This window comes from Helicoverpa zea, chromosome 29 (assembly GCF_022581195.2).
Source record: "Helicoverpa zea isolate HzStark_Cry1AcR chromosome 29, ilHelZeax1.1, whole genome shotgun sequence".
Classification (NCBI taxonomy): domain Eukaryota; kingdom Metazoa; phylum Arthropoda; class Insecta; order Lepidoptera; family Noctuidae; genus Helicoverpa; species Helicoverpa zea.
The window spans coordinates 722,341-746,026 of NC_061480.1; the positions used below are offsets into that span (position 1 = coordinate 722,341).

Sequence of the window (23,686 nt, forward strand, 5' to 3'; positions counted from 1 at the left end):
CAAGTAACCCTGTATAAATGACTGAATAATCTAAGTGATTGTGTGGCTAAACATCAATGTAAATACTATATAGTGAATTTAGTAGATAGTAGCTGTCAGAATTCAATATAAACGCGGGAAAAGAAAAAAAAGAACACATTTTCTCATTTTTTTATTTAATAAAGAAATTAACATAAGAAATATTATTTTTGTTATAAACTACTGATATGATAAAAAAATTGTAATCTAGATACATTTATAGTTCTGATATTTGCCTAACTCTAAAGGAAAGTTTTGAAAGCCAGCTGTCGACCTCATTTGCAGCGACTGCATGAAATCGGTCGATATCCTACATTGACTGCACCGTATGCTGCCGCTTCGATCCAAAACCGTTCTTTTGATCCAAATTCGTACAAAACAGGGGCTCGATTCTGCTAATAATGTGACAATTGGATAAAAATTGAATCTCAATTGCAGTTTTAGCCTTAGCAGGCTTTCCGCTTATAATATTTATTTTTTTACTTTTCATTGGTTTGCCATTTGGTCTATAGGGTAGTCTGCTCTACAAGGATAAAAACCTTTATTTAAAAGAAAAAATAGCGGAATGCCACTTCTATAGTAATTGAGTCGTGTTTGAATCTTAGTTGGATATCAGTCGTAAGTCATTTAAGTAAAATTAGCAGAATCAAACCCCAGTCGTGCAGCTGCGGCCGACTTTATACAGTCGCGGCATGTGCGGTCGGCAGCTAACATTCAATACGTATATCAAGTAAAGTGATATGCGAGGGACAACAGTTAACTAATTCCCTCTTCCTGTATTATAGATATTTGTTCTGTTAACAGCATTAACGGGTCCCTGCAACAATGCAATGTGTGTTAACGGTAGTAGGAAATCTATGAAATATAATAAAGAAAAAACATCATTTTGTTTGTATCCTGAAGGCTCCGAAAGTATGATTTGAAAACTTCTTGCACAATTGGAAAGCTACACTCTTCCCGAGTAACATAGGCTACATTTATCCCGGTACGGACAGTAGTTCCCATTTGGAAAATATAATGGTTTTAAGAATTGTTTTTAAACAGTTATTTTAAGAAAATTTACGAATTATCATGTAATATCTACAACAAAGAATATAATATTATATACTTACTCAGATGATGTCTCCATATTGTCTACCGTACTCGAGCGAGTTGAACTTGACACTTCTTTTGTAATCTGCCTGCTGACAAAAATAAATTTAATTAAGTAAGTACCTATTTACACAGCCCATACCGGGATAAAATATGTCCTCTTAGCCGATTTTTGGCCACGGCGGCTGTTCTCACATGAGGAGATCAGCCAGCTGCGCAGGACATATTATAGTGCACAAGCATTTGCTTGGACACAGGTGCACTCACTATTCCTTCACTCTCATAGCCCGATGGGACGACATAGGGTGACAACTTACTGAGTGTGCACATGTGGTGCTGGTTGAGATATAGTTGTCTGTTTGTCTCGTCGCACTATGTCATCGCGGCACGCCTCGACAGCAGAGCTGTTTGTTTTCGAGCCGATGTAACAAATATTTAAAATTTATTTATTTCTATGTAGGTCCTGTTTCATTGAACATTCTTGGCAGTCGTTACGGGTATTCAGAAGCCAGTAAGTCTGACACCAGTCTAACCAAGGGGTATTAGGTTGTCCGGGTAGCTAAGTTGAGGGGGTCAGATAGGCAGTCGCTCCTTGTAAAGCACTGGTACTCAGCTGCATCCGGTTAGACTGGAAACCGACTCCAATATAGTTGGGAAAACACGGGAGATGATGATTTTTTGTACCATGCGTTTACAGTTCCACTACAGGGCACGGGTATCTTACCAGCATATTCAATACACTTGACTTGGCGGAAACACTACCGTGCCCCCAGAATTAAAACGATGACAGAAAAGGAAGGAAAAGCGTTTTTTTAACTAGTAAACTTAAAAGCAGAAAAACAATCATCTGCCTAGCCTTTTGCTCGACTATGTTGGGGTCGGCTTCCAGTCTATATAATCAACTGCCTATCTGACCTCCGCAACCCAGTAACTCGGCCAACCCAATACCCTTTGGTAAGAAGCCCACCCCAACATAGTTGGGAAAAGGCTAGGCAGATGATTTTAAACACTTACTTGATATCTTGCATCTTGGGTTTATTTGGCCGCTCTCGTTTCGTACAGACTTTTTCCGGTACACTAAAATAAATAAAAAAACAACTATGGTAGGTTGCACCATTTAACTATAACGATAACCGAACTATTGTCAGTAGTCAAATCGCCGATGTGAGCAATGCGCGGCAAGTATACGGCTGGTTATGGCTTGGTTATCGTTATAGTTAAGGCGAGGAATTGGTCAACAATAATTCCATAACCGGCACGCGCATCTAAGGCGCCAAAAGGGGTCGGAGCGTCTGAGCGGGGCGAGGATAACAATACGCGCGCTAGCTTATAACTTAAAGTCGTAAGCGACAAAATGGTTTTGTAATTTTATTATTTAGAAATGATAATTTGATAAAAATTCCTTCTACAATTTTAAAGAGTATGTATATACTCAACTACTAAAAAAGTTAAGAGGCTTAAATCGGTCCCGTATGCCCATAATATGTGAATCTCTTTTTTAGAAGAGGTATGTTTGATATATTTTTCTCTGTTATAAAAGTTACCTAATCATGTTTCTACGTCTAACAAAATAAGGTTTATATCATGAACTTTCAGATAACCAAGTTGTATTTTGATCCGTTTTGTATTTACTGAGAAAAATTGAAATCCTTGGGGCCAAAAATTCCAATTCGTCCTCTTAAATCGTGCGAGTGGGTTTTAAAATACTAAACTAGAAGCAAAAATGTGGCATCTTAATAGTGATATGATCGAAAAATTATATTAAAAAAGGCAGATAAAAAATAATGTTAAAAAAGTTTGCTAGCTCTCACAGAGAAATTAAACTTTACAGGTATATAACTTCTTTTTTGTGAGAAATTATCAAATAACGGCTCCCGCTGTGGGTTAGCAGCGTGAGGGAGTGTCAGACTCTTACTGACTAAAACCCACCATGTTCTTTCTTAAGCCCTTTATGTACCAGGGCCGCGGTAACTCACAGGTATCCTAAGTATATAACTTACGAATCATTTGTGATAGTTTTTGGTTCTTTCTTAATAATTAGCGTTTCTGGTTCAGTCTCCTGTAGTGGGCTGCAAACAAAAAAATGCATATTTTGGTAGATTATACCTACTTATATATATGTATTTCAACTGTTTGAAGCATTCATAGGTATTTTTACTTCACTTAAGTAGGCACTTTATTTAAAATTAAAATGCACTTTCAATCAATGTAAATAGAATATTAACAACTAGCCTCCGCCCGCGGCTTCGCCCGCTTAGATTTCGGTTATATCGCGTTTCCAAGAGAATTCTTCAAAAGTCCGGGATAAAAACTATCCTATGTTCTTTCTCAAGGTCAACTCTAACTCTGTATCAAATTTTATTAAAATCAGTTCAGTGGTTTAGACGTGAAGGCGTAACAGACAGAAAGAGTTACTTTCACATTTATAATATTAGTTAGGATGATTTATTATTTTAAGCCGTAGTTAACTTGTGCAATATGTATTTGCTTAAAAAGTTTTTAATTAAGTGCCTACTCAAATGAAGTATATATAAAAGAATTAGATACTTACTTGGCTTCAGACTTCACGTTACCTATGTAGACGCTCGATTCCTCCCTGCAAATGATAATAAGTTGATAAAATCATCAAATGACCCTCCCGCAGTGGGTTAGCAGCGGCGAGGGAGTGTCAGACTCTTACTGACTAAACACCGTCGTGTTCCGTCGTAGGCCGCGTATGTACCAGAGCCGCGGTAACTCTTTCGAACAAGCCCGCAGCCCCGGCTTACCTTGGCCTTGCTGGGAACAACACAATATCTTGGACACCAATGACCGTGTTTCGGAAGGCACAATAAACATTATTGAACATGTTTGCCAGTCGTTACGGGTAGTCAGAAGCCCGTAAGTCTGACAACCAGTCTTACCAAGGGGTATTAGGTTGCCCGGGTAACTGGGTTGAGGAGGTCAAAGAGGTAGTCCCGCCATGTAAAACACTGGTGCTCAGCTGCATCCGGTAACGCTGGAACCCGACCTCAACATAGTTGGCAAAAGGCTAGGCAGAAGACGACATTAATAACTAATACTCACATTAAATCTTCAGTTTGTTTGTCACTGTCGTCATCATCATTGCTTGTTCCATCATCATCATCATCATCATAGTCGTCGTCAGATGAACTGAAATAATAAAGGAAAAACTATTGCAAATAGCGGCTTGGAAAAGGCTTGATATATTCTCTACAATCCTGTTAAATTGCCGTACCATCGCGCTATGAGAGTGAAGGAATAGTGAGTGCACCTGTGTCTGCGCAAATGCTCGTGCACTATAATATGTCCTGCGCAGCTGGCTGATACCTTTCCGGAACAGCCGCTGTGGTTAAAGTTTCTCACCTCTCGTGGGCATTTCTAGCTCGTTTATTGGGAGGTTTTTTTTCGGCGACAAGCCTGTCAGACTCTTCGCTAAGTATGTGAAGCACGTCGGGCTCCGAGACGCCGGTGGCGACGGCCGCGCGCTGCCTGACCCTGCTCAGCGGAGACCAGTCCGTCTCCGGGTGCAAGCTCTTCAACTGTTCGTACTCGCGCTCCAAGAAGTGGTATACCTTCGCTATTATTGATCTCACTTGCTTCTGTCAAAATATTTGACAATGTATATTTTTTTGTTTTATTTCTTATTTCGTCATCCTATTCACAATCATATCGAAACACGCACTGTCAAAAAGTTATAAGATATTTTTAATACAGGATCAAAATGATATATGCGCTTGCTTGACTTGGCTTGGCAGCACTACCGTGCCCCCAAATATAAAGGAATAAATTTTAAGCCGTGAAAAAAGAAAACTGGTGGTCCAAAATCATTAACAGAACATATCTGCATCATCAGTATTATCTTTTTTTTATCCGCCCTAAAATCAGCAAAATATGGATACTAACTATTCTTACGCGCTTGGAGCAGCGCTCGCGTCAGTAAACCGGTTTCGCGTTGCCGCCCGTGCCTACTATGACGACTGTGACCGTACAATCGGTTACAAAATAAACATCTTTCGCTGTCAATAACTACATATTCTTTTCTGTACTAAAACACAACAAAATAAAAAACACCTATCTATAAAACTTATTTAACTACTAGCCGTTTTCCCGCGGTTTCACCCGCGTCCCGTGGTAACTACTGCCCGTACCGGGATAAAATATAGCCTATGTTACTCGTGGATAATGTAGCTTTCGAATGGTGAAAGAATTTTTAAAAACGGTCCCGTAGTTTTTGAGCCTATTCATTACAACCAAACAAACAAACAAAGTTTTCCTCTTTATAATATTAGTATAGATAAGTTGACAAAGTTTTTTGCACTGAATAAAATTAATTCTTGTATATAATGTGAATCTGACTGTTGCTTTGCTGTCAGCGTATGTATTATATCAAGACCTGTTTAATATTATTTGTTATGTAGTGTAGGTACAAATATCAATTCCTATTAGAATAATTATGTATTTAAATTTTTGAAAAAGGGTATTTACCACTATAAAAAAGTAGGTACTTACATGTCTAGACTGAGTTGCTTGGAAGGAGTCGGGAAGAGTCGCATGACAGCTCGGACAAACCTTCCGTGTTATATTCGCTGATTCAACCTGTTAACACATATATAACGGAAACTTATTTTCTTATTTAAATGTCGTGGTGGCCTAGTGGGTAAAGAACCAACCTCTCAAGAATAAGGGTGCGGGTTCGATTCCAGGTCAGGCAAGTACCAATGCCACTTTCCTAAGTTTGTATGTACTTTCTAAGTATATCTTAGAGACCAATGGAATCTTAAGGAATCTTAAGGAAACCTGGACAATTAAGTCTGAAAACACCAACCCGCATTGAGCAAGCGTGGTGATTAATGCTCAATCCTTCTCCGTGTGAGAGGAGGCCGCAGCCCAGCAGTGGGACGATAAAAAGGTTGTAACAAGGAGCAAGCAACTTACTTCACGTGAATAAGGCACGGCTCCTTTTTTCAACATCAACCGGCCAGTCTTTCCACGGTAAATGTCATCTTTTTTAAAATGCTTGGAACATAACTTTGATGCAGCGGACGGAAGCCATTTTTTTTCTCCGCGCTCACTCTGCACGAACTTGACCCATTTTTCGCGTTCCTGTCTATTTAGTTTCGGAAAACTAAAATAGAAAAAAAATAATTCAATTGAGTAAAACTGTTTTCTTTTTAAGTTGGTTTTGAATCTATACGTTTATAATAAGGAGGAAACATCTTTTGTTTTGTTCCTTGAAGGCGCCGGAAGTTTCAAAAATTCCTTCACTGTTGGAAAGCTATACTTTTCCCGAATAACATAGCCTTTTTTTCATGTTTCCTCTTTATAATATAAAGTACACATATAGATAATAAAACACTAAATATACTCACGAAAATAAACCGCAGTTTGGTCCAGTCGTTGTACCATAGCGTGTATTACAGTAGATTAGCGCGCAACTTGGCATATTTTCGTAGGTATTTTTTTTAGTGCACAGAAAGTTGAACAAATAAACGATCTTTATCTTGACACAAACAAGGTTAAGCCGAAGTTTCCAATTAGATATTTGTACTGAGCAACTTATTTATGACCACTTGCTCATAACTTTTCTATTGTGCTTTGCAAAGTTTTTCAACAATCAGCTTAAAGAAAACATAACCTTAAAAAGTTTCAGGTTTTGTTTTGACAGTTGATGTCATAATAAGCGCCATCTTATTTGACACATTGGTATATCGTTCAGAAATGTATACATAGGGCTGCCATCCGTCCGGGTTTCCCCGGATTTGTCCTCGTTTGGAGGCCGTCCGGGCGGGGTTTCAAGAAGTGTCCGGGGAAAACCCCGACACTTTTCATGTAAGGAAGCACCTCATTGAATTTAAGTATATGTTAATAGTAAAGGGATTACAAATTAGGTTCAGGGGAAAAATGCGATTTACGCCAAATGTCCGGGTTTTTTAAATGTTTGTCCGGGTTTAGCGAAATTCAAGATGGCAGCCCTATGTATACAGAACATATTGGTCTAGCAGTCGCAAGCGCGGCTGCTGAGCACGAGGTCTCGGGTTCTATTCCCGGGTCGTGCCGAAATCGCTTTGTGGGTTTTAGGAACTTTCACAAAACAGCCCGGACTCTGGAAGTAGGTTATTGAAACTAACGTGCTTCAGAGAGCACGTCAATATCGGTCTTGCTTTTGATCTCTCTTTGGTGGTATCAAATTGCCCTCCTATCGGGCTGTGGGAGTGAGGGAACAATGAGTGCACCTGTATCTACACTATAATATTTCCTCCGCAGCTGGCTGATCTGCTGAACAGCCGCTATAGCTGATAATCGGCTAGAAGGATATCATCATAATAAAATTATACACTAAACGCACTACCTACATTTTAAAAATTCACAAACTTATATTTCTGATTAACCTTTAAATATTAATTTCGAATACTCGATTTTAATTTTATAAATACGAACACCTACATAGCATCATAGTTTGCAAACAGATTTAAAGAAAACAGATTATTTTTTAGTCATATATTTAATGTATAAAACTTTGATTATATCTTCTTCTTTCTCCTGCCCTGTTCCCAAATTTTACTTGGGGTCGGCGCAATATGTCATTTTCTTCCATTTTCCCCTGTCACTCGTCATACTGACACTCACTCCCTTCCTATTCATATCATCTTTCAGGCAATCCATCCATCTTTTCTTAGGTCTTCCTCTTCCTCTCCATCCATCTACATTCATACTTAGCACACACTTTGTTGCATGCGTATCATCCCTCCTCATTACATGTCCATACCACGACAATCTTCTACTCCTCATCTTTTCTGTAACTGGCGCTACTTTCAGACTTCCTCTAATGTAATCATTCCTCACTATATCCATTCTTGTAACACCACACATCCATCTCAGCATTCTCATTTCTGTTACATGCACTCTCTTCTCATCCCTCTTTTTCAATGCCCAACACTCCGATCCATACAGGACGACAGGTCTAATGACGGATTTGTAAATTTTGCCCTTCAGTTTGAGGGGCATCCGCGGGTCACAGATAGCGCTAGTTACCTGTCGCCACTTCATCCATCCAGTATTGATCCGATGCGTAACGTCCCTGTTCACCTCACCGTCACTTTGGACGAGTGAACCAAGGTACCGGAAGTCGGAGCAAACTGGTAGGGGCATGCCGGCTAGGGTTATGGTCATGGGTCCCGAAATACCGCCAAAATCACAATGAAGGTATTCGGTTTTACTCCTGCTCACCTTTAAACCCACTATCTCCAGTCTCAGCCGCCATGCCTCCAATCTACTCTGGACCTCTGGCCCACTCTCCCCCACCAGAACAATGTCATCGGCGAAAAGCATACACCAGGGTGCCTCCTCCCGTATATCTGCCGTAAGCGCGTCCATTACAAGCAGGAAGAGATACGGGCTGAGGGCCGACCCCTGATGTAAGCCAACACCTACACTGAAGCTGGCGGTAGTGCCCGCTGCGGACCGGACTTCTGTACGGCATCTGCCGTACATCGCTCGGATCAACTGCACATACTTCCCTGGTATACCTTTCTCCTCAAGGGCCCACCACAAAACCTCACGAGGCACCCGGTCATATGCCTTCTCGAGGTCAACGAACACCATATGCAAGTTTTTGTGTGCACCCCTGTACTTTTCGCACAATTGGCGAATACAGAATATAGCGTCCGTTGTACTCCGACCAGGCATAAAACCGAATTGATTTCGTGCGATATCACTCTCTTCTCTCAGCCTCCTTTCAATAACTTTCTCCCACACTTTCATACTATGTGACATTAGCTTTATTCCTCTATAGTTGTTGCAATTCAACACATCACCCTTGTTCTTAAAAATGGGCACCAGGAAACTATTGCACCACTCGTCTGGTATAGTTTCCTCTTGCAACAACTTATTGAAGAATAAAGCCAGCCATTAAAACTTTGATTATATATTTTACAGAATAAATATTGTTTTCTTATACAGCTTAGTAGATAATTAAACTTCATACATAACTATAGTAGGTATCATCTATCTAGATGAATTATACTCAGAAATTTTGATTATTTTATTTTGATCCGAATAACTTGTAAGATAACAATAATAAATCTTTTCGTAGGAATAGTTCATGGCTGTTGCATGTTTTTCTATATTGTGATACACAAGCTGTGGGAAAACTTAAACAATAAATAAAATAAATAAGTAAGTAAAGTAATTAACCTCCCCACTCAGAGACATTTAATGATTACTTAAGTGACTCCTTAGTGACGGAATGTCATACAAATCCTTCACTAAGGAATGGCTTAAGTAACCATTAAATGACTCTGAGTGGGGAGGGTAGTCCAACATATCTTAAACTAAAGTGGCAAAGTTATTTGACTAGCAGTTTCCAAGAACTTTTCTCTATAATATTGTTAATAAGGTTAAAGAGCGCATATTCACACAACGGGATTTTTGTCGCGCGTTTAAAAACCCAGCGTATACGCACGACACATTCAGTCTGAACGTACAAAATACGAGCAGAAAACCCGCTAGTGTGAAAACTCTGTAAAAAAAAAACTTTTACATAAGTACTCATTCATTATCAGCAAACCTCTTTTCGCTATCATGGGCCCTCATATGCTCTCTCAGCGTGTAACTCCTCGCATACGACTTACAACAAACATTACAACTATAAGGCTTCAACCCAGAATGCTTCAACATATGCTTCTTCAAACCATGGTTCGTTATAAAAGCCATACCACACTCTGAACAGTTCTTATTCTTTTGTCCATGCGTCTGTCTTATATGTGTAGCTAAATAATGTTTAATATTGTACTCTCGGCCACAAATCGGACATTTAAACTTATGCGTTATATTATGTACCTCAGACATATGTTTAATTCTGTCGTTATAATGTTTCATAGGCTTAAAACATATTTGGCATTTTATTACACGCTTTGAATGAGCACTCTCCATATGATTGGCTTTAGAAGTCTTAGTTTTAAGTATTTTTCCGCATTCTGAGCAGGGAAAATGGCCGTTTTCATGCGTTCGTTTATGAACTTTTAAACGTTTCGAATTTAGAAATGACTTTCCACATACATCGCATATACAGTTAGCGTAGTGCTCGTTTAAATGTGTAGTTAAAGTTCTAAAAACATGAAATTGTTGGCCGCATATATGGCACGAATATGGACTAGTATCAACTTTATAATCAGCTATACACTCGTTATAAATAACCTTTTTATGCACCTCAACAAAATGGCGGCACATCGAAACGACATCTGTCAAATTCAAATGACACTGGCGGCATTCTAGATTTGAAATTTCAATTTGAAGGGAGCGGGGGTAACGTTTTATTTTTTTTATTTCTACGTCTATGTCGGCGTGTGTTTTCAGCATGTGTTCGCGAAGGAGGTTGATTTCCATGAAGTCTTGTTGGCAGAAGAAGCATTGGAACCAACTCTTGTGATGCCTGAAGGGGCAGGCTGTAGTGTCTCTTAGAACTGTGTCGCATGTAAGTATGACTCGTTTACGTTCGGAAACTTGTTTGACCAAGTTCTGAGGTCTTGTGTGCCGAAATCCTGAAATTCAAAAAAGGTTTTAGATACTAACCACCCAGATAAAAAAAAGTCGTTTCAGAGCCTTTAGTTAGGGTAGAGAAAAACTACGGATTCACCCGCGTCCCGTGGGAACTACTGCCCGTACCAGTATAAAATATAGCCTTTGTTACTCGGGAAGAGTGTAGCTTTCCAACAGTGAAAGAACTTTTCAAATCGGTCAAGTAGTTTCTGAGCACTTAAGTGCAAACCAAAAAAACCTCTCTATTATTATAATAATATAGAAAATATAAATTAATAGACATACCTATTTCAACCACTGCAGTATTCAAATCTTTACTCGCTTCTTCAAGCAAAGAACCCGCTATTTCATTTTCGTTCTTATACACTACTTCTTTAGGCACATTTTTCTTTGAAAACTCAGCTATAGGCGTATCCGAATCCATGTCTTCTTTCAAAATCATCTTTTTTCTTTTCCTTTTGGTTTTCAAAATGGTTTTTTGACTCTTTTTCTTGTGCATTTCCGAAATTTGATTTTCTGTGGCTGCTTCTGGTTGCAGAATTTGTTTATTGTCATCTGAAATTAGAGAATATAAAAATAAATAGAAGTTTTATTGTATACTAGCTTCTGCCAGCGGTTTCACCCGCATCCCGTGGGAACTACTTCCCGTACCGGGATAAAAAGTAGCCTATAGCCTTCCTCGATAAATGGGCTATCTAACACTGAAAGAAATTTTCAAATCGGACCAGTAGTTCCTGAGATTAGCGCGTGCAAACAAAGAAACTCTTCAGCTTTATAATATTAGTATAGATTTTTATTCATTGAGCCTATACTGTCCCACTGCTGGGTAAAAGCTCCACCCTTACACGCCTTCTATGAAGCCCACCCATTATTAAAAAATAACACCACTCAATCAAGACCAATTTTTGGTTCTGATTTGACATCCGAACATCTTGTTAAGGTGAGTATAGACTACAAAATTTACTTGTAACAGAACAACGAGCCGCTCTATGAGATGTTCTAGAGTTTCATCCTTTTACGAACTAAACGTCGAGCACGCTCTCCTGTTTGTTACAAACCAACGAGCAAGCAACAATGTAAGTGTAACATTTCGTTGAGCGTATTGGTGTAACATTTCGTTGAGCGTATTGGTGTAACATTTCGTTGAGCGTATTGGTGTAACATTTCGTTGAGCGTATTGGTGTAACATTTCGTTGAGCGTATTGGTGTAACATTTCGTTGAGCGTATTGGTGTAACATTTCGTTGAGCGTATTGGTGTAACATTTCGTTGAGCGTATTGGTGTAACATTTCGTCAAGCGTATTGGTGTAACATTTTGTCGTTAGCATTTACCAGTAACATAACACCGAGCATTCGCACGAACGTTACATAACATGGAAATGCTTTGGAGACTGAGCCCCCCGCTGTAAACTGCCTCGTTGGTCTGTCGCAAGTGCGGCTGCTGAGCACGAGGTCTCATACAGAAGGGACTATTCTCGGGTTCGATACCCGAGTCGGGCCGAAATCGCTTTGTGGGTTTAAGAAGACTTTCACAAAGCAGCCCGGAGCCTGGAAGCTGGTGATTGATACACCCGTGCATCGAAGAGCACGTAAATGTCGGTCCTGCGCCAGATCTCTCTCCGGTGGTGTCGGATTACCGACCCATCGGGTTATGAGAGTATGTTTATTATGAAGGCGCCTGACCTACCTTCATTATGACTTCTCTACTATCCTTACATACCTTAGTACAGCGGTTCCCGAATTCTTTTGGCTTCGGAACCCTTTTCGTTTCACCATTTTTCGGCGGAACCTTAGCTTAAGTAAGAAGTAAACTAAAGACGTAAATACACTTAGGTACGGTTCGTAGCGTGAGAGACATTATATGCAGGCGTAGCATGGCTATCTGCCACACGGACCAGAAACCAATTTAGCCACCCTTGACTTTGTGTATTATGTGAATAGTTTTCAAATTGAAGGCTGACAAAGTAAACGCAAAAACAAATAGATTGGGTTTGTACAGGTGCGAGGCGAGCGAGCGCGATTTTTTTAACTAAAAGAAGAAGTTCCAAGCACCCGCTAGCATTGAAAGACATTTAGCGGTAGCCGGTATCGCGAGCGAAGCGAGCGCGAATTTTTTTTAGTTTAAGTATGTACCTACACAAAATAAACAAAACCACTGTAAATCAATAAAGTCTCAAAAAGTACAATATCCACACAAAAAAGCAAATGCAAATGAATAAGCAGCTAGCGAAGACAGCGATTTTGCTTTTTCTGAACCAGAGGAATAAAAAATAAACATCAAAGGAAACCTCGACGGAAGAGCGCGAAATTTTTTCGGTGTTGAATACTTGAGCAATTAAACGAACACAAAAGCATTACACGTAACAAGGAGTCGCGAGCGAAGCGAGCGCGAAATTTTCGGATTCCAGGAGGTGCAAAAATTGGAAATAATGTCACACTTTGATTCATGGTAAAAATAGCCACTGGAAATACTCGTATGCCGTGTCATTTCACGTCCTGTATGTATGAAAACGATCCTGGCGATGAAATAAGCCCAAAAAATGCGGTGATTTTTGGCCGACTCGCTACCTACTTTTGCCGATTGCCGAAGACCTGGATGTATTAAGTTAATCTACAATTTGTAAAAAACGGAATTAAATTATCTGCTGCCGTGGCCTTCCCGCCACTTGTCGCGAAAGTACGAGACTTACACTCCCGAGTGGTACCCACCTACATGGTGCCTAAATGGAATTTTAGAATGCAATCATCATCATTAATTTAAGAGCCTAGCTCTTGTCGGTGCAGCTCCTTCCATTTACACCTATCTAGCGCCAACTCCTGAACTTCCTTATACGTCACAACCTTCACCTTTTCTTTAATTTGCTTGATGTAGCTTAGAATGCAATATTTAAAACAATTTAATTGAAAATGAATAATAATTTAATATTGTCAAAAGTGAAACGATTTACCATATGGAAATATTGAATTTACCACGGAACCCCTGAGGGCCTGTCACGGAACCTCAGGGTTCCGCGGAACCCCATTTGGGAACCGCTGCCTTAGTAAGTCGTGGTGGCCTAGTGGGCAAAGAACCAACCTCTCAAGTATGAGGGCGTAGGTTCGATTCCAGGTCAGGCAAGTACCAATGCAACTTTTCTAAGTTTGTATGTACTTTCTAAGTATATCTTAGACACCATTGACTGTGTTTCGGATGGCACGTTAAACTGTAGGTCCCGGCTGTCTTTGAACATCCTTGGCAGTCGTTACGGGTAGTCAGAAGCCAGTAAGTCTGACACCAGCCTAATCAAGGGGTATCGGGTTGCCCGGGTAACTGGTTTGAGGAGGTCAGACAGGCAGTCGCTTCTTGTAAAGCACTGGTACTCAGCTGCATCCGGTTAGACTGGAAGCCGATCTAGTTGGGAAAAGGCATGGAGGATGATGTACTATAAATGTAACTTACCATCACTGTCTTCAGCTTCATTATTTACACAATTAGGACTGTCCAAGTTATCTCCTACTTCTAACTCAGTTTTTATTGTAAGAGGGTTGAAAATATCTGAAACTTTAAAATAACACTTTTTAAATGTTACAAAAAACTTTTTCATATTTAATTACTTAATAAAAATAAATTGTTTTTAATTAATTTCCTAAATAATTTGATAACAACAAGTGAAGACCTAGAAGATGCACATGGTATTTGCTAAAATGCTTGTGCTCTAGTATATGTATTGAGCAGCTGGCTGATCTCCTTATATGAGACCAACCGCCATGACCATCCGTCAATGCGTCATTGACTATACTACTCTACTACTCCCCGATCCAGATTAAATTAGCCTATACGTTATTCTGACAGATAAGCTGTACTACTTCCAAAAGCTGGTCAGCCATTAGTCAGGACCTACACTTTTAAATGTATTTATTTATTTAATAGTTCATGTACACAGATACACACACAGAATACAGAAAAAAAGAAAGATAGAACACATAGTACATAGGCACAGCTTATTTCAAGAGAAATTTCTTCCAGCAGGCCCGTTATGGGAGAGTTATAATAAGAAGAGATGCAGATAGTGTGTAAAAAAGAAAGAAGCTATAACTAAAAATAATTACCAACATTAACCTAAATACATATGTTATATATATATATAATATATTTATATTTATTTATATATATATATATATATATAAATATATATATATAAATACACTAAATACTATATGCGTCTATGATGATAAGGACAAATAATGTTCAAATTACCTTTCCTACTATCACAGTATGTAACAAACAGTCTCTCGGCTTGTTCTACTTGCTTCCGGAAGCTGTAGGCATCTCTCAGTTGGCTGACGCACACCGCACAAGCCATTCTGCTCGGACCCCATTCTGTTAGGTGGGATAACTGGAAATGAATTGTAAAATTGTTTAATATACAAAATATAGTTAGTTGTTATAAAGTTGTATGTTGAATATATATTAATTATTAAGATATTATATTGTAAAAAGTTATCTATACTATATTATACAGCTGAAGAGTTTGTTTGTTTGTTTGAACGCGCTAATCTCAGGAACCACTGGTCCGATTTGAACAATTCTTTTGGTGTTAGATAGCCCATTTATCGAGGAACGCTATAGGCTACATTTTATCTCGGTACGGGAAGTAGTTTCCACGGGATGCGGGTGAAACCGCTGGCAGAAGCTAGTATACTATATACCACTTCTGCTAACCCAACATAGTTGGGAAAAAGGCTCAGAGGATGATAATACCACTTCTGCTAGTGGTTCCACCCATTTATTAAGGGGACTTCTATTTGAAACTGGATAAAACTAGATATAGTTTGAATCGATAAATGGTATATCTGACACTGAAAAAAATCTTTATATCATTAGTATAGCTATAGACAGATGCTGGATGAAAAGAAGCTAAAACCTAGTTCTGTTGTGTAAAATTAGTTCAGATGTACATTGTTAAATTTTTTGTCTACTTTATATTTATTGAAGGACTGAAACCAGAATTAAAAAAAGAAAATGGTAGGTAGGCCTCGGAAGAGATAGCTGGACTGCTTGGACGCCTACAACCATGATTGGTGAGAACACTCAAAAGATCGAGATGTGTGGAGGCCTTTGCCCAGCAGTGGTACAATCCAGGCTAAGAAAAAAAAAAACAAAAATTCTTATAGGCAATAGCATGAGACATAAAGATTTAACAGGAGTAGGAAACTAAATAAAACGATTACGTACCGATATACCAAAGCAATCTTGCAACAACTCTGAATAAACCTCCTTATTTCCGACCTCCGTAATATAAGATGCAGTCACATCCCACGTCCCGCTCGTTGATAAACACAAGCGGCATACATCGGGCTGCGAAGCCCAGCTTTCTGTGCTGTCCACATTCATTGTTTTAATTCAAAAACCCTTTAAAATGTTTTGTTTTTCATTTTTGCAGAAGTCGATAGACCATTCCTTCAACTTTTGACAGATTTGACAGATTTACACAAAATAAAAATAAACAACATCGTTCTTTCTCTGTCGTTACCACGCAACGTAGTCGTCGCAAGAAAAGGACAAATAATCTTGAAGTTGCATCCGTTTAGGAATAACTTTTAGTTATTCTCATAAACCAAAAACTGATAAAAGATAGTTTAAATAAACACTCGTAATTAATTTATTCCATTTCCTACATTACCACCTAAATGGACTATCGATTGCAGCAATAATGAATAGTAATAAAGAATGCGAGGTGATTGAAAATATTATACCCAAGTAATTACAGAACGAAGAAGTAACTGTCTCATATATTTTTGAAAAATGCCATTATTCGGCGGGAAAACACGTTCATTCCTGTTCGTTCGTGTTCATAATCTTTTCACAACAAAAATTAGCAGTTCGGCACCAGCGTTTCAGCAAAGTGTTATCCCTAGACTTACAAAATATACTACAATGCGTAACGTAGAAATAAAAGCGAAAATCACCGATTACGACAACATTTGCAAAATCGCTCAAGAATTGAGCGGTGGCCCGGCGAAAATAATCAATCAAGATGATACATTTTATAAAGTTAATGAAGGTCGGTTGAAAATGAGGATTTATGAAGATTCGTCGGCCACGCTGGTGAGGTACGATCGATCGGACGAGGGTGGACCTAAGCTTAGCAACTACGAATTATTGGATTTCTCGGTTGAAGAAAAAGAAAAGGCTAAATTATTGGATGATATGCTAAAGAAATGTTTAGGAATACGAGGCAGAGTTGTTAAGGAACGGTGAGTTAACATTTGAAAATACATTACTATCTGCCCAGTCTTTTCCCAACTATGTTGGGGTCTGCTTCCAGTCTAACCGGATGCAGCTGAGTACTAGAATTTTACAAGGAGGGACTGCCTATCTGACCTTCTCAACCTGGTAACCTAGGCAACCTAATACTCCTGGGTAAGACTGAACTTCACTATCTACCCTAAAAAAAAACATTCCAAATTCTTTTGTTTTTTTCAGTAAACTCTTCATGGTAGACCAAACCCGCATACACATAGACACTGTAGAAGATTTAGGCAACTACATGGAGTTAGAGGTTGTACTCCGTCCTGAGCAGACCTTGGAGGAAGGCCAGGCCATCGCCCGTGACCTTCAGAACAAGCTCGGCGTAAAGGATGAAGACCTCATTGAATGTGCCTATGTAGACTTGTTAGATAAAAAAACTAACTGAGTTGTCTTTTGTTTGTTTTTTTATTCCAATGTCTTGTAAGGCAAAAGTGATTGTAATTAAAATTATAACTTTTTTGGATAAGTTTAACTGTATATGATAAGTTCATTTGTTGTCATAAAATACTGTTAGTTTTAAGCTTGAAAACAAATTACAAAAGTTAAGTTAAATTTTTGATATTAAAAAATGCTTCAAAACTACCTTTGTTTTTTATTTCATCTGTTTCTCTGTAGGTCATCATTTTACATTGAAACTACAGAAAAAGTGTCGGTAAGAATAGGATGCGTAAAATTATAGGCTTATTACAACCTTCTGGCAGTTCTTGAGCTGGATATCTAAAAATCCGCAACTAATCTTAGTAAAGAGAAAAACATAACGACTGAACCAATTTTATTAGAGAAATTCTACCAGGGGGAGGACACTCCGTACATTTTGACAGCTAAGTAAACGAAGAGTCGCCACCTTTTATTTGGCCCGGAAACTATTTACTATCTAAAAGATACCTTAAATTACCAACAGATGGCACTACACTATAATCGATTTTGTTTGTTAATATAAAATTATTTATGCAATATTAATTAGAGAAAAGTATGAGGAAAATATAAGACACTTTAAAAAAACATATAATAGGCGAATAAATTAAATACGGTTTAAAAAAGCACAAATATCAAATTTCATCTAAAAAGACCTGGTGTCAGTATTCCAAGTAACTTAACAAAACCGATCATAATAATATCAATATGGCGGTTTTTTGCATTCCGCATACACGCGTAAATAAAAAGTAATATATAATAATTATTTGTTTTCCTTCGACCTTTTACTATATTAACGATGACATTTTCTATTAGGGTAAGTAGCACCATGTAACTATAACGATAACCAATGTTATAGTTATATGGTGCTACTTACCCTAATAGAAAATGTTATGAATATGATGCATAATTATAATATTTTTATAGCTATAGCTATGTAGGTAGTTCGGGGCCAATTTAGAGAAAGATGGCGCATTGTCAAATTGGGTTGCAAGAATAACACGTGAGTGGGCTCTCTTTTCCCTATATATTACTTTACTCTTTGAATTCTACTGATGGGAGGCTACATTATCACTGGGTTTTTATTTTCATGGTCAAATAAAGCTTGATATGGGTTTCAAAGTGTTAACGGGTAGGTATCAAAGATGGCCTTTTTTCTGGCACTCAATAGTCAATAGTCCTTATGAAAAAACACAATGTTTCCAAAATGTTTATATTATTTCACCTTTGGAGTTAACCGTAAATGTGCTAAAAACCGTATTTTCGATAAAAAACCCTACACACATCACTATCGAACAACAATACGAAAAAAAACTACTTGTCAAACCAAGTGTCAATGGCCCATTATAATTTTGTGTTGTTTGTTTATTTTGACTTTAATTTGTGTTAAAATAACAGAAGAAAATAATGGAAAGCAGTAAAACTAATGCGAGCTACGGACAATGCCGTTGTTGCTTAGCGAAAGGCCACCACAGAGATATAATGAAGGAATATTACATCAACGGGATACGCGAAGTATATTTCGATATTTTTATGGAAACCTTTAATTTATTTGTAAGTTTATTTACATATCCTTGTTAATTTCGAGTCTTACATCTCTTGTCTTGAATTTTATTACACTTTTATATGAAAACAATCTATCGTAAATTACTGCTCCTAATTGCTATGCCTTATCCGCAATTAATTAAGCTCATTACTACTCATTACACCTAAGAAACCGAATTTATTTCAGTTTCTACATATTTATAGTGTTAGTATAACTGAGCCTTATGTTAGTATTAAATTAAATTCTCAAAAATTACATCTAATGCATATAAACCAATTTAACATTAAACAATTAATTCAATCACGTTTAATGAGATACTGTCTAATGTTAGACTGACAACAGAGCCAGTAATATGGCTCTCTTTTACCATTTCGATATGGAAACCTGATAAACTACATCCATCTTATTATCAAACGTGGTTTAAAAAAAACCAGCTAAGTGCGAGTCGGATTCGCGCACGAAGCGTTCCATACCATTATTGATAGAACCCCCAAAATATTTATTTAATTCAAGTTTTCAGTATTTGTTGTTTTTTTTTTTTTAAAGATTTGTACCAAATCCGCCATGTTTATGGCGCCTACTCTATTCTAATTCTCTTTCATACCAGTTCTCGCTTACATGCCTCTCGTACTTCCATGCCGCATACTGTTTCTTTCTGGTATCCATCACCATACATTCTCGTGGCAGTATTTGTTGTTATAGCGGCAACAAAAATACATCACCTGTGAAAATTTCAGCTCTCTATCACGGTTCATGAGATACAGCCTGGTGACAGACGGACGGACGGAGAAGCAAAAAATAGGGTCCCGGTTTACCTTTTGGGAACAGAACCCTAAAAAGTACCAGCTTTTGTACCACTTTTAAACTACCGTCCTGAACAAAATCAATGAATTAAAGCTATTACTAAAGCGGATACTTCTTAAAACCACGTTTTATAACAAGGTGTAATAAGTTAAGCAAGTCTAAGAGCCCTGCCTCATTAGGACGTCAATGGCGACGTCGCCGGCTACGTATCCAAGCAGTTAGTATTGAAATGTATGGAACCCAACTCACTTGGCGACGGCTTGGCAACGTCGCCAAATTAGAGGCGTGGCCACGAGCCTCTTCCTACGTGGCTTCTGGCTACTCTGGCAGCTTGGCGACGTTGCCACGGCTGCCACTATAATGTACACGATAAAGCGCACCTCCCTCACTCAGTCGCCAGTGTGGTCGCCAGTCAGCCGCCATTTTGTGACGCTCACTCGAAATATAGTACTTATTTCATTTAAACAACTGACTGTCGAGACGCCATGGCCACTCGACTTGGCGACCTGCGGATGCTAGAAGTAGCTAGAAGTAGCCAGACCTGCGCCACTGGCGACGTCGCCATGGCGTCCTAGTGAGGCAAAGCTTTAAGCATAAGTTTAATTGTTACAGTTATCTACAAACTCACTGCTATCTACATTGATATGCTCAACATGCATACAGCGAGTGCGGGACGCAACCAGCTTCCGTATGATGGTGGCTAGCACGGAGAGACAGCTGCTGCAAGCCATTGCTGCTGATGATAAGGATACTGTGTTTGTTAATGGTAATTCTAATCTGTTATATGACTGATTTCTATAGTCATTGATGTAAGACCAATTTTAAAGCAGACATGGCCATGGTGCAAAAATTGATTTTTCTATCCATAGTAGAATCCATTTTTTGGGACATTATTTACCCAACTCTTGGTATGAAGTAATTAAACAGCAAAAATAGGACAATAATGTATGTTATGTAAATGTGCAAAGAATTATATAGTCTTTACAATTAATCTCAGATATATTATGGAAGCACAACAATCATTTAAATAGTGACAAATCCCATTACACATACATTATGTTCTTGGTTATTGAGTAAAATTTTAATTATTGTTGCAAAATTTTGTGTACATCTGCTATAGGCATACCATACCAGAAATGTTCTTATAATTTGTGCTTTTTATATCTGCCATATTATATCCAAGCTGGATATACCATAATTATAAGACGTTTTCTTGTATAACAGTGCCAGTAGAAGACAGTCTAGAGAGCACTTTGGATGTTAAACTAGAGCAGACAGCCGACGTGAAGGAGGAAGCTGAGGCAGATGTTGACGTGGAGGAATATGAGTCTGACTTCGCGCTTAGTGGTGAGTTTATACTCATTATTTTACAGAGGGTCGCAAGGCCTCTTCACTTTATCTGATCCGATATTGAAGGAATATATATATATATATTTTAATTTTGATGTGTCTTTATTGCATCCTGGCAATCTGTTTTATATAAAAAGAAAAAAAAAACATTGTTTGACCAAGCTATGTCAGCAAAATATCGTTAACAAGGTTCACAGTTATTAGGTACTTCACTTCTATGAACTATCTTTGTCAGTGGAATCTCTTGCATAAGTAAGGGATGTCCAACCTGCTATTGGATAATGGCGTCCACGGCCGAAAGAGATCAGGCGCAGGACCGACATTTACGTGCTCTCCGATGCACGGGTGAATCAATCACCAACTTCCAGACTACAGGCTGCTTTGTGAAAGTTTTAAGAAAACCCACAAAGCGATTTCGGCCCGACCCGGGAATCGCACCCGAGACCTCGAGCACAGCAGTCGCGCTTGCGACCACTAGACCAACGAGGCAGTCAATTGGATATATTTTTTCTCGAAGCTTTATTATATTTTGCAATAAAAAGTTTGTCAGTTTACATTTGAACTGAAAGAAACTTGCAGAGTGAATGATAATATCAGAGAATTTAGGTACTTAAAACATTATCTATATATTTTAATGTCGTACTTTTCAGTTAGGTACTAAACTTATTCTCGGTTTAAAATAACTATATTCTTTCTAGATTACGTATCAGACACTACAGATAACTTGGTAGAGCGCGAGGCGGCTCTGCTCGGCAGGTTTGCGCGTGCGCCGCCGCCGCCGCTTCCGACAAGACAACAACTGCCGGAAATATGTCCCGAATACTGTCGACAGCTTGATATGTTGCAGAGTAAGTTATAATAGTCATTAGTACACTCATTATTTATCACCCCCGATTGTGTTAAGGTTGTGGGACTAGTCAGTAGTACAGTCATAACATCTACCACCCTTAATTATGCTTGTATTGTTGTAGAGCTGTTTTAGGGTTCTGCCCCCAAAGCTAACTGACTCTATCTTGAACCCTGAGTTATACCGTGTATTTCTGTTGCCACTATAACAACAAATAGTGAAAAGTAGAATTAAATATTTTGGGGGGCTCTCATGCAGAAAACGCGTTTTTGTTTTTAGATAATGGTACGGAATCCTTGTTTATTCCGCCGGTTTATTTGATAACTTTTTAATATCTTAAAGATACTACTTTGGGGTACTAATAGCATCTGTCTAGACTTTTCCCAGAGAGCTCGTGGCTAAAACATTAAAACTTATTTTCTCACTTCCAGATATAAAAGTATTCCCAAAAACGATACTTAAACTGATAGAAGACCACGAAACCCGTCGCGTATCCAGCAGTCACCGTCGTTCCGTCATATCAGAGAAACTGGCTCACATTGTCAACGTAGGAACGATTCTAGAATGTTCGAACGCTACTCCGTTCAAAAGCAAGTCTCGTACCGGCTTCCCTTGTTTTTACTGCAGAAATATCTTCGAGAACATTGAAAAACTTCGCGAACACACAAATGCACACAAAAAAACAGAAATAAAAAATGTTTTAAAAAATTACGGCGCTGAATGCCTGGTTGTCTATGTCGATATTACAGATTTAGCATGTACTCTATGTGATAAAAAAATACAGAATTTAAACGAATTAAAATCTCATTTAACTAATGTACATAAAAAGGCTATGTATTTAGAGTTTACAGATAGAGTCATTCCTTTCAAGTTGTCTCAAAGTGGAGTGCACGAGTGTCAAATTTGTGGTTTTAATTTCGAAACTTTTGGCTCTATAGAACGGCATATGAATGTACATTTTAGGAACTATGTTTGCAAAGAGTGTGGGTCAGGATTTGTAACGAAATACAGACTTAAAGTACACACAAAAAGTATGCATATTGGTGGTAATTTTCCTTGTGAAGTTTGTGGAAAAATTTTCACGACGCGACAGAAACATAAGAACCATGTGAACACAGTCCATAAGCTAATGAAAAGGTTCAAATGTACGAAATGTCCGGAGCGTTTCGCGGAGTACTTTAGGCGGCAAAAACATTTGGCCCAAGTGCACGGAGTTGCTCCTTTAAGGTACAAATGTAATGTTTGCGATAGAAGTTTCGATCGCAGGTATACGTTGTCTAGACATATGAAGCGAGACCATTTAGAAGAGAGAGATTTTCAATGTGAAATGTGTTCTTATAAATGTTTTACTAACAACGAATTGAGAGTTCATATGGTTAAACATAATGGTGAGAGAATATATGAATGTTCTGTTTGTAAAAAGTCTTATGCGCGGAAGAAAACTTTGAAGGAACATTTGAGGATTCATAACAATGATCGTAGGTTCGCGTGCGCGGTTTGTGGACAGGCGTTTGTACAGAAATGTAGCTTGAAAGGACATTTGAAGACTCATCATCTAGAATTTAGTATACAATAAATCATTTGAGATATTTTGGTGTTTTTGTTTTTTGAATTGATCACTTGGTAAATATTTTTAGAAAAAAATATTTTTGTGTCTATTTAAAACGATAGTGATTGTGATTATAACGAATTCAATAAAAAAACTTATCACTTCGCCACTGAAGTAGAACACCTTTTCGTATGAACCATATCATCAAATTGAAAACAGTGCCATCTACCGGTG

The 23,686-nt window shown here is 38.3% G+C and overlaps 4 protein-coding genes across 7 annotated transcripts; 2 read left to right on the top strand and 2 right to left on the bottom strand.

Moving 5' to 3' along the window:
• Nucleotides 1–138: 138 nt before the first annotated feature.
• On the bottom strand, nt 139–6,850 carry LOC124644283 (nuclear polyadenylated RNA-binding protein 3-like). Of its 4 annotated transcripts, none has more exons than XM_047183552.1 (11): nt 6,483–6,850; nt 6,049–6,238; nt 5,623–5,709; nt 4,477–4,712; nt 4,177–4,263; nt 3,662–3,706; nt 3,111–3,179; nt 2,125–2,187; nt 1,428–1,532; nt 1,131–1,202; nt 139–835 (listed from the first exon to the last, which is right to left on the bottom strand). In XM_047183552.1, the coding sequence occupies exons 1-11, from the start codon at nt 6,554–6,556 to the stop codon at nt 775–777; spliced, it is 1,089 nt and encodes a 362-aa protein (XP_047039508.1). In that variant the 5' UTR covers nt 6,557–6,850; the 3' UTR covers nt 139–774. The 4 variants fall into 4 exon arrangements, with proteins under 4 accessions (XP_047039508.1, XP_047039509.1, XP_047039511.1 ...); XM_047183553.1 differs by having other exon boundaries at nt 1,131–1,199; nt 6,483–6,797; XM_047183555.1 differs by lacking the exon at nt 1,428–1,532 and having other exon boundaries at nt 1,131–1,199; nt 6,483–6,799.
• Nucleotides 6,851–9,646: 2,796 nt separating this feature from the next.
• Nucleotides 9,647–16,450, bottom strand: LOC124644253 (zinc finger protein 37 homolog). The gene is made up of 5 exons (XM_047183509.1): nt 15,866–16,450; nt 14,888–15,026; nt 14,090–14,191; nt 10,936–11,205; nt 9,647–10,652 (listed from the first exon to the last, which is right to left on the bottom strand). The coding sequence occupies exons 1-5, from the start codon at nt 16,022–16,024 to the stop codon at nt 9,661–9,663; spliced, it is 1,662 nt and encodes a 553-aa protein (XP_047039465.1). The 5' UTR covers nt 16,025–16,450; the 3' UTR covers nt 9,647–9,660.
• Nucleotides 16,447–17,524, top strand: LOC124644255. The gene is made up of 2 exons (XM_047183510.1): nt 16,447–16,887; nt 17,117–17,524. The coding sequence occupies exons 1-2, from the start codon at nt 16,568–16,570 to the stop codon at nt 17,325–17,327; spliced, it is 531 nt and encodes a 176-aa protein (XP_047039466.1). The 5' UTR covers nt 16,447–16,567; the 3' UTR covers nt 17,328–17,524.
• A 1,154-nt stretch (nt 17,525–18,678) lies between these two features.
• On the top strand, nt 18,679–23,492 carry LOC124644298 (gastrula zinc finger protein XlCGF26.1-like). The gene is made up of 5 exons (XM_047183591.1): nt 18,679–18,910; nt 20,319–20,472; nt 20,931–21,053; nt 21,755–21,904; nt 22,335–23,492. The coding sequence occupies exons 1-5, from the start codon at nt 18,764–18,766 to the stop codon at nt 23,477–23,479; spliced, it is 1,719 nt and encodes a 572-aa protein (XP_047039547.1). The 5' UTR covers nt 18,679–18,763; the 3' UTR covers nt 23,480–23,492.
• The last annotated feature ends 194 nt before the right edge of the window (nt 23,493–23,686 follow it).

Bases quoted from the DNA above. Each gene is read 5' to 3' on its own strand.
- LOC124644253 (XM_047183509.1), bottom strand. From the start codon at position 16,024: ATGAATGTGGACAGCACAGAAAGCTGGGCTTCGCAGCCCGATGTATGC. The intron at 11,206-14,089 runs GTAAGTTACATT...CTCTAATTTCAG, and splicing joins TGAAGCTGAAGACAGTGATG to ATGACAATAAACAAATTCTG. The intron at 10,653-10,935 runs GTATGTCTATTA...TTTGAATTTCAG, and splicing joins TACTGCAGTGGTTGAAATAG to GATTTCGGCACACAAGACCT.
- LOC124644283 (XM_047183552.1), bottom strand. From the start codon at position 6,556: ATGCCAAGTTGCGCGCTAATCTACTGTAATACACGCTATGGTACAACG. The intron at 4,713-5,622 runs GTAAGTACCTAC...ATATTTTGACAG, and splicing joins AAGCAACTCAGTCTAGACAT to AAGCAAGTGAGATCAATAAT. The intron at 1,533-2,124 runs GTAAGTGTTTAA...TATTTGTTACAT, and splicing joins CCCAAGATGCAAGATATCAA to CGGCTCGAAAACAAACAGCT.
- LOC124644298 (XM_047183591.1), top strand. From the start codon at position 18,764: ATGGAAAGCAGTAAAACTAATGCGAGCTACGGACAATGCCGTTGTTGC. The intron at 20,473-20,930 runs GTAATTCTAATC...CTTGTATAACAG, and splicing joins GGATACTGTGTTTGTTAATG to TGCCAGTAGAAGACAGTCTA. The intron at 21,905-22,334 runs GTAAGTTATAAT...TCTCACTTCCAG, and splicing joins ACAGCTTGATATGTTGCAGA to ATATAAAAGTATTCCCAAAA.
- LOC124644255 (XM_047183510.1), top strand. From the start codon at position 16,568: ATGCGTAACGTAGAAATAAAAGCGAAAATCACCGATTACGACAACATT. The intron at 16,888-17,116 runs GTGAGTTAACAT...TGTTTTTTTCAG, and splicing joins GGCAGAGTTGTTAAGGAACG to TAAACTCTTCATGGTAGACC.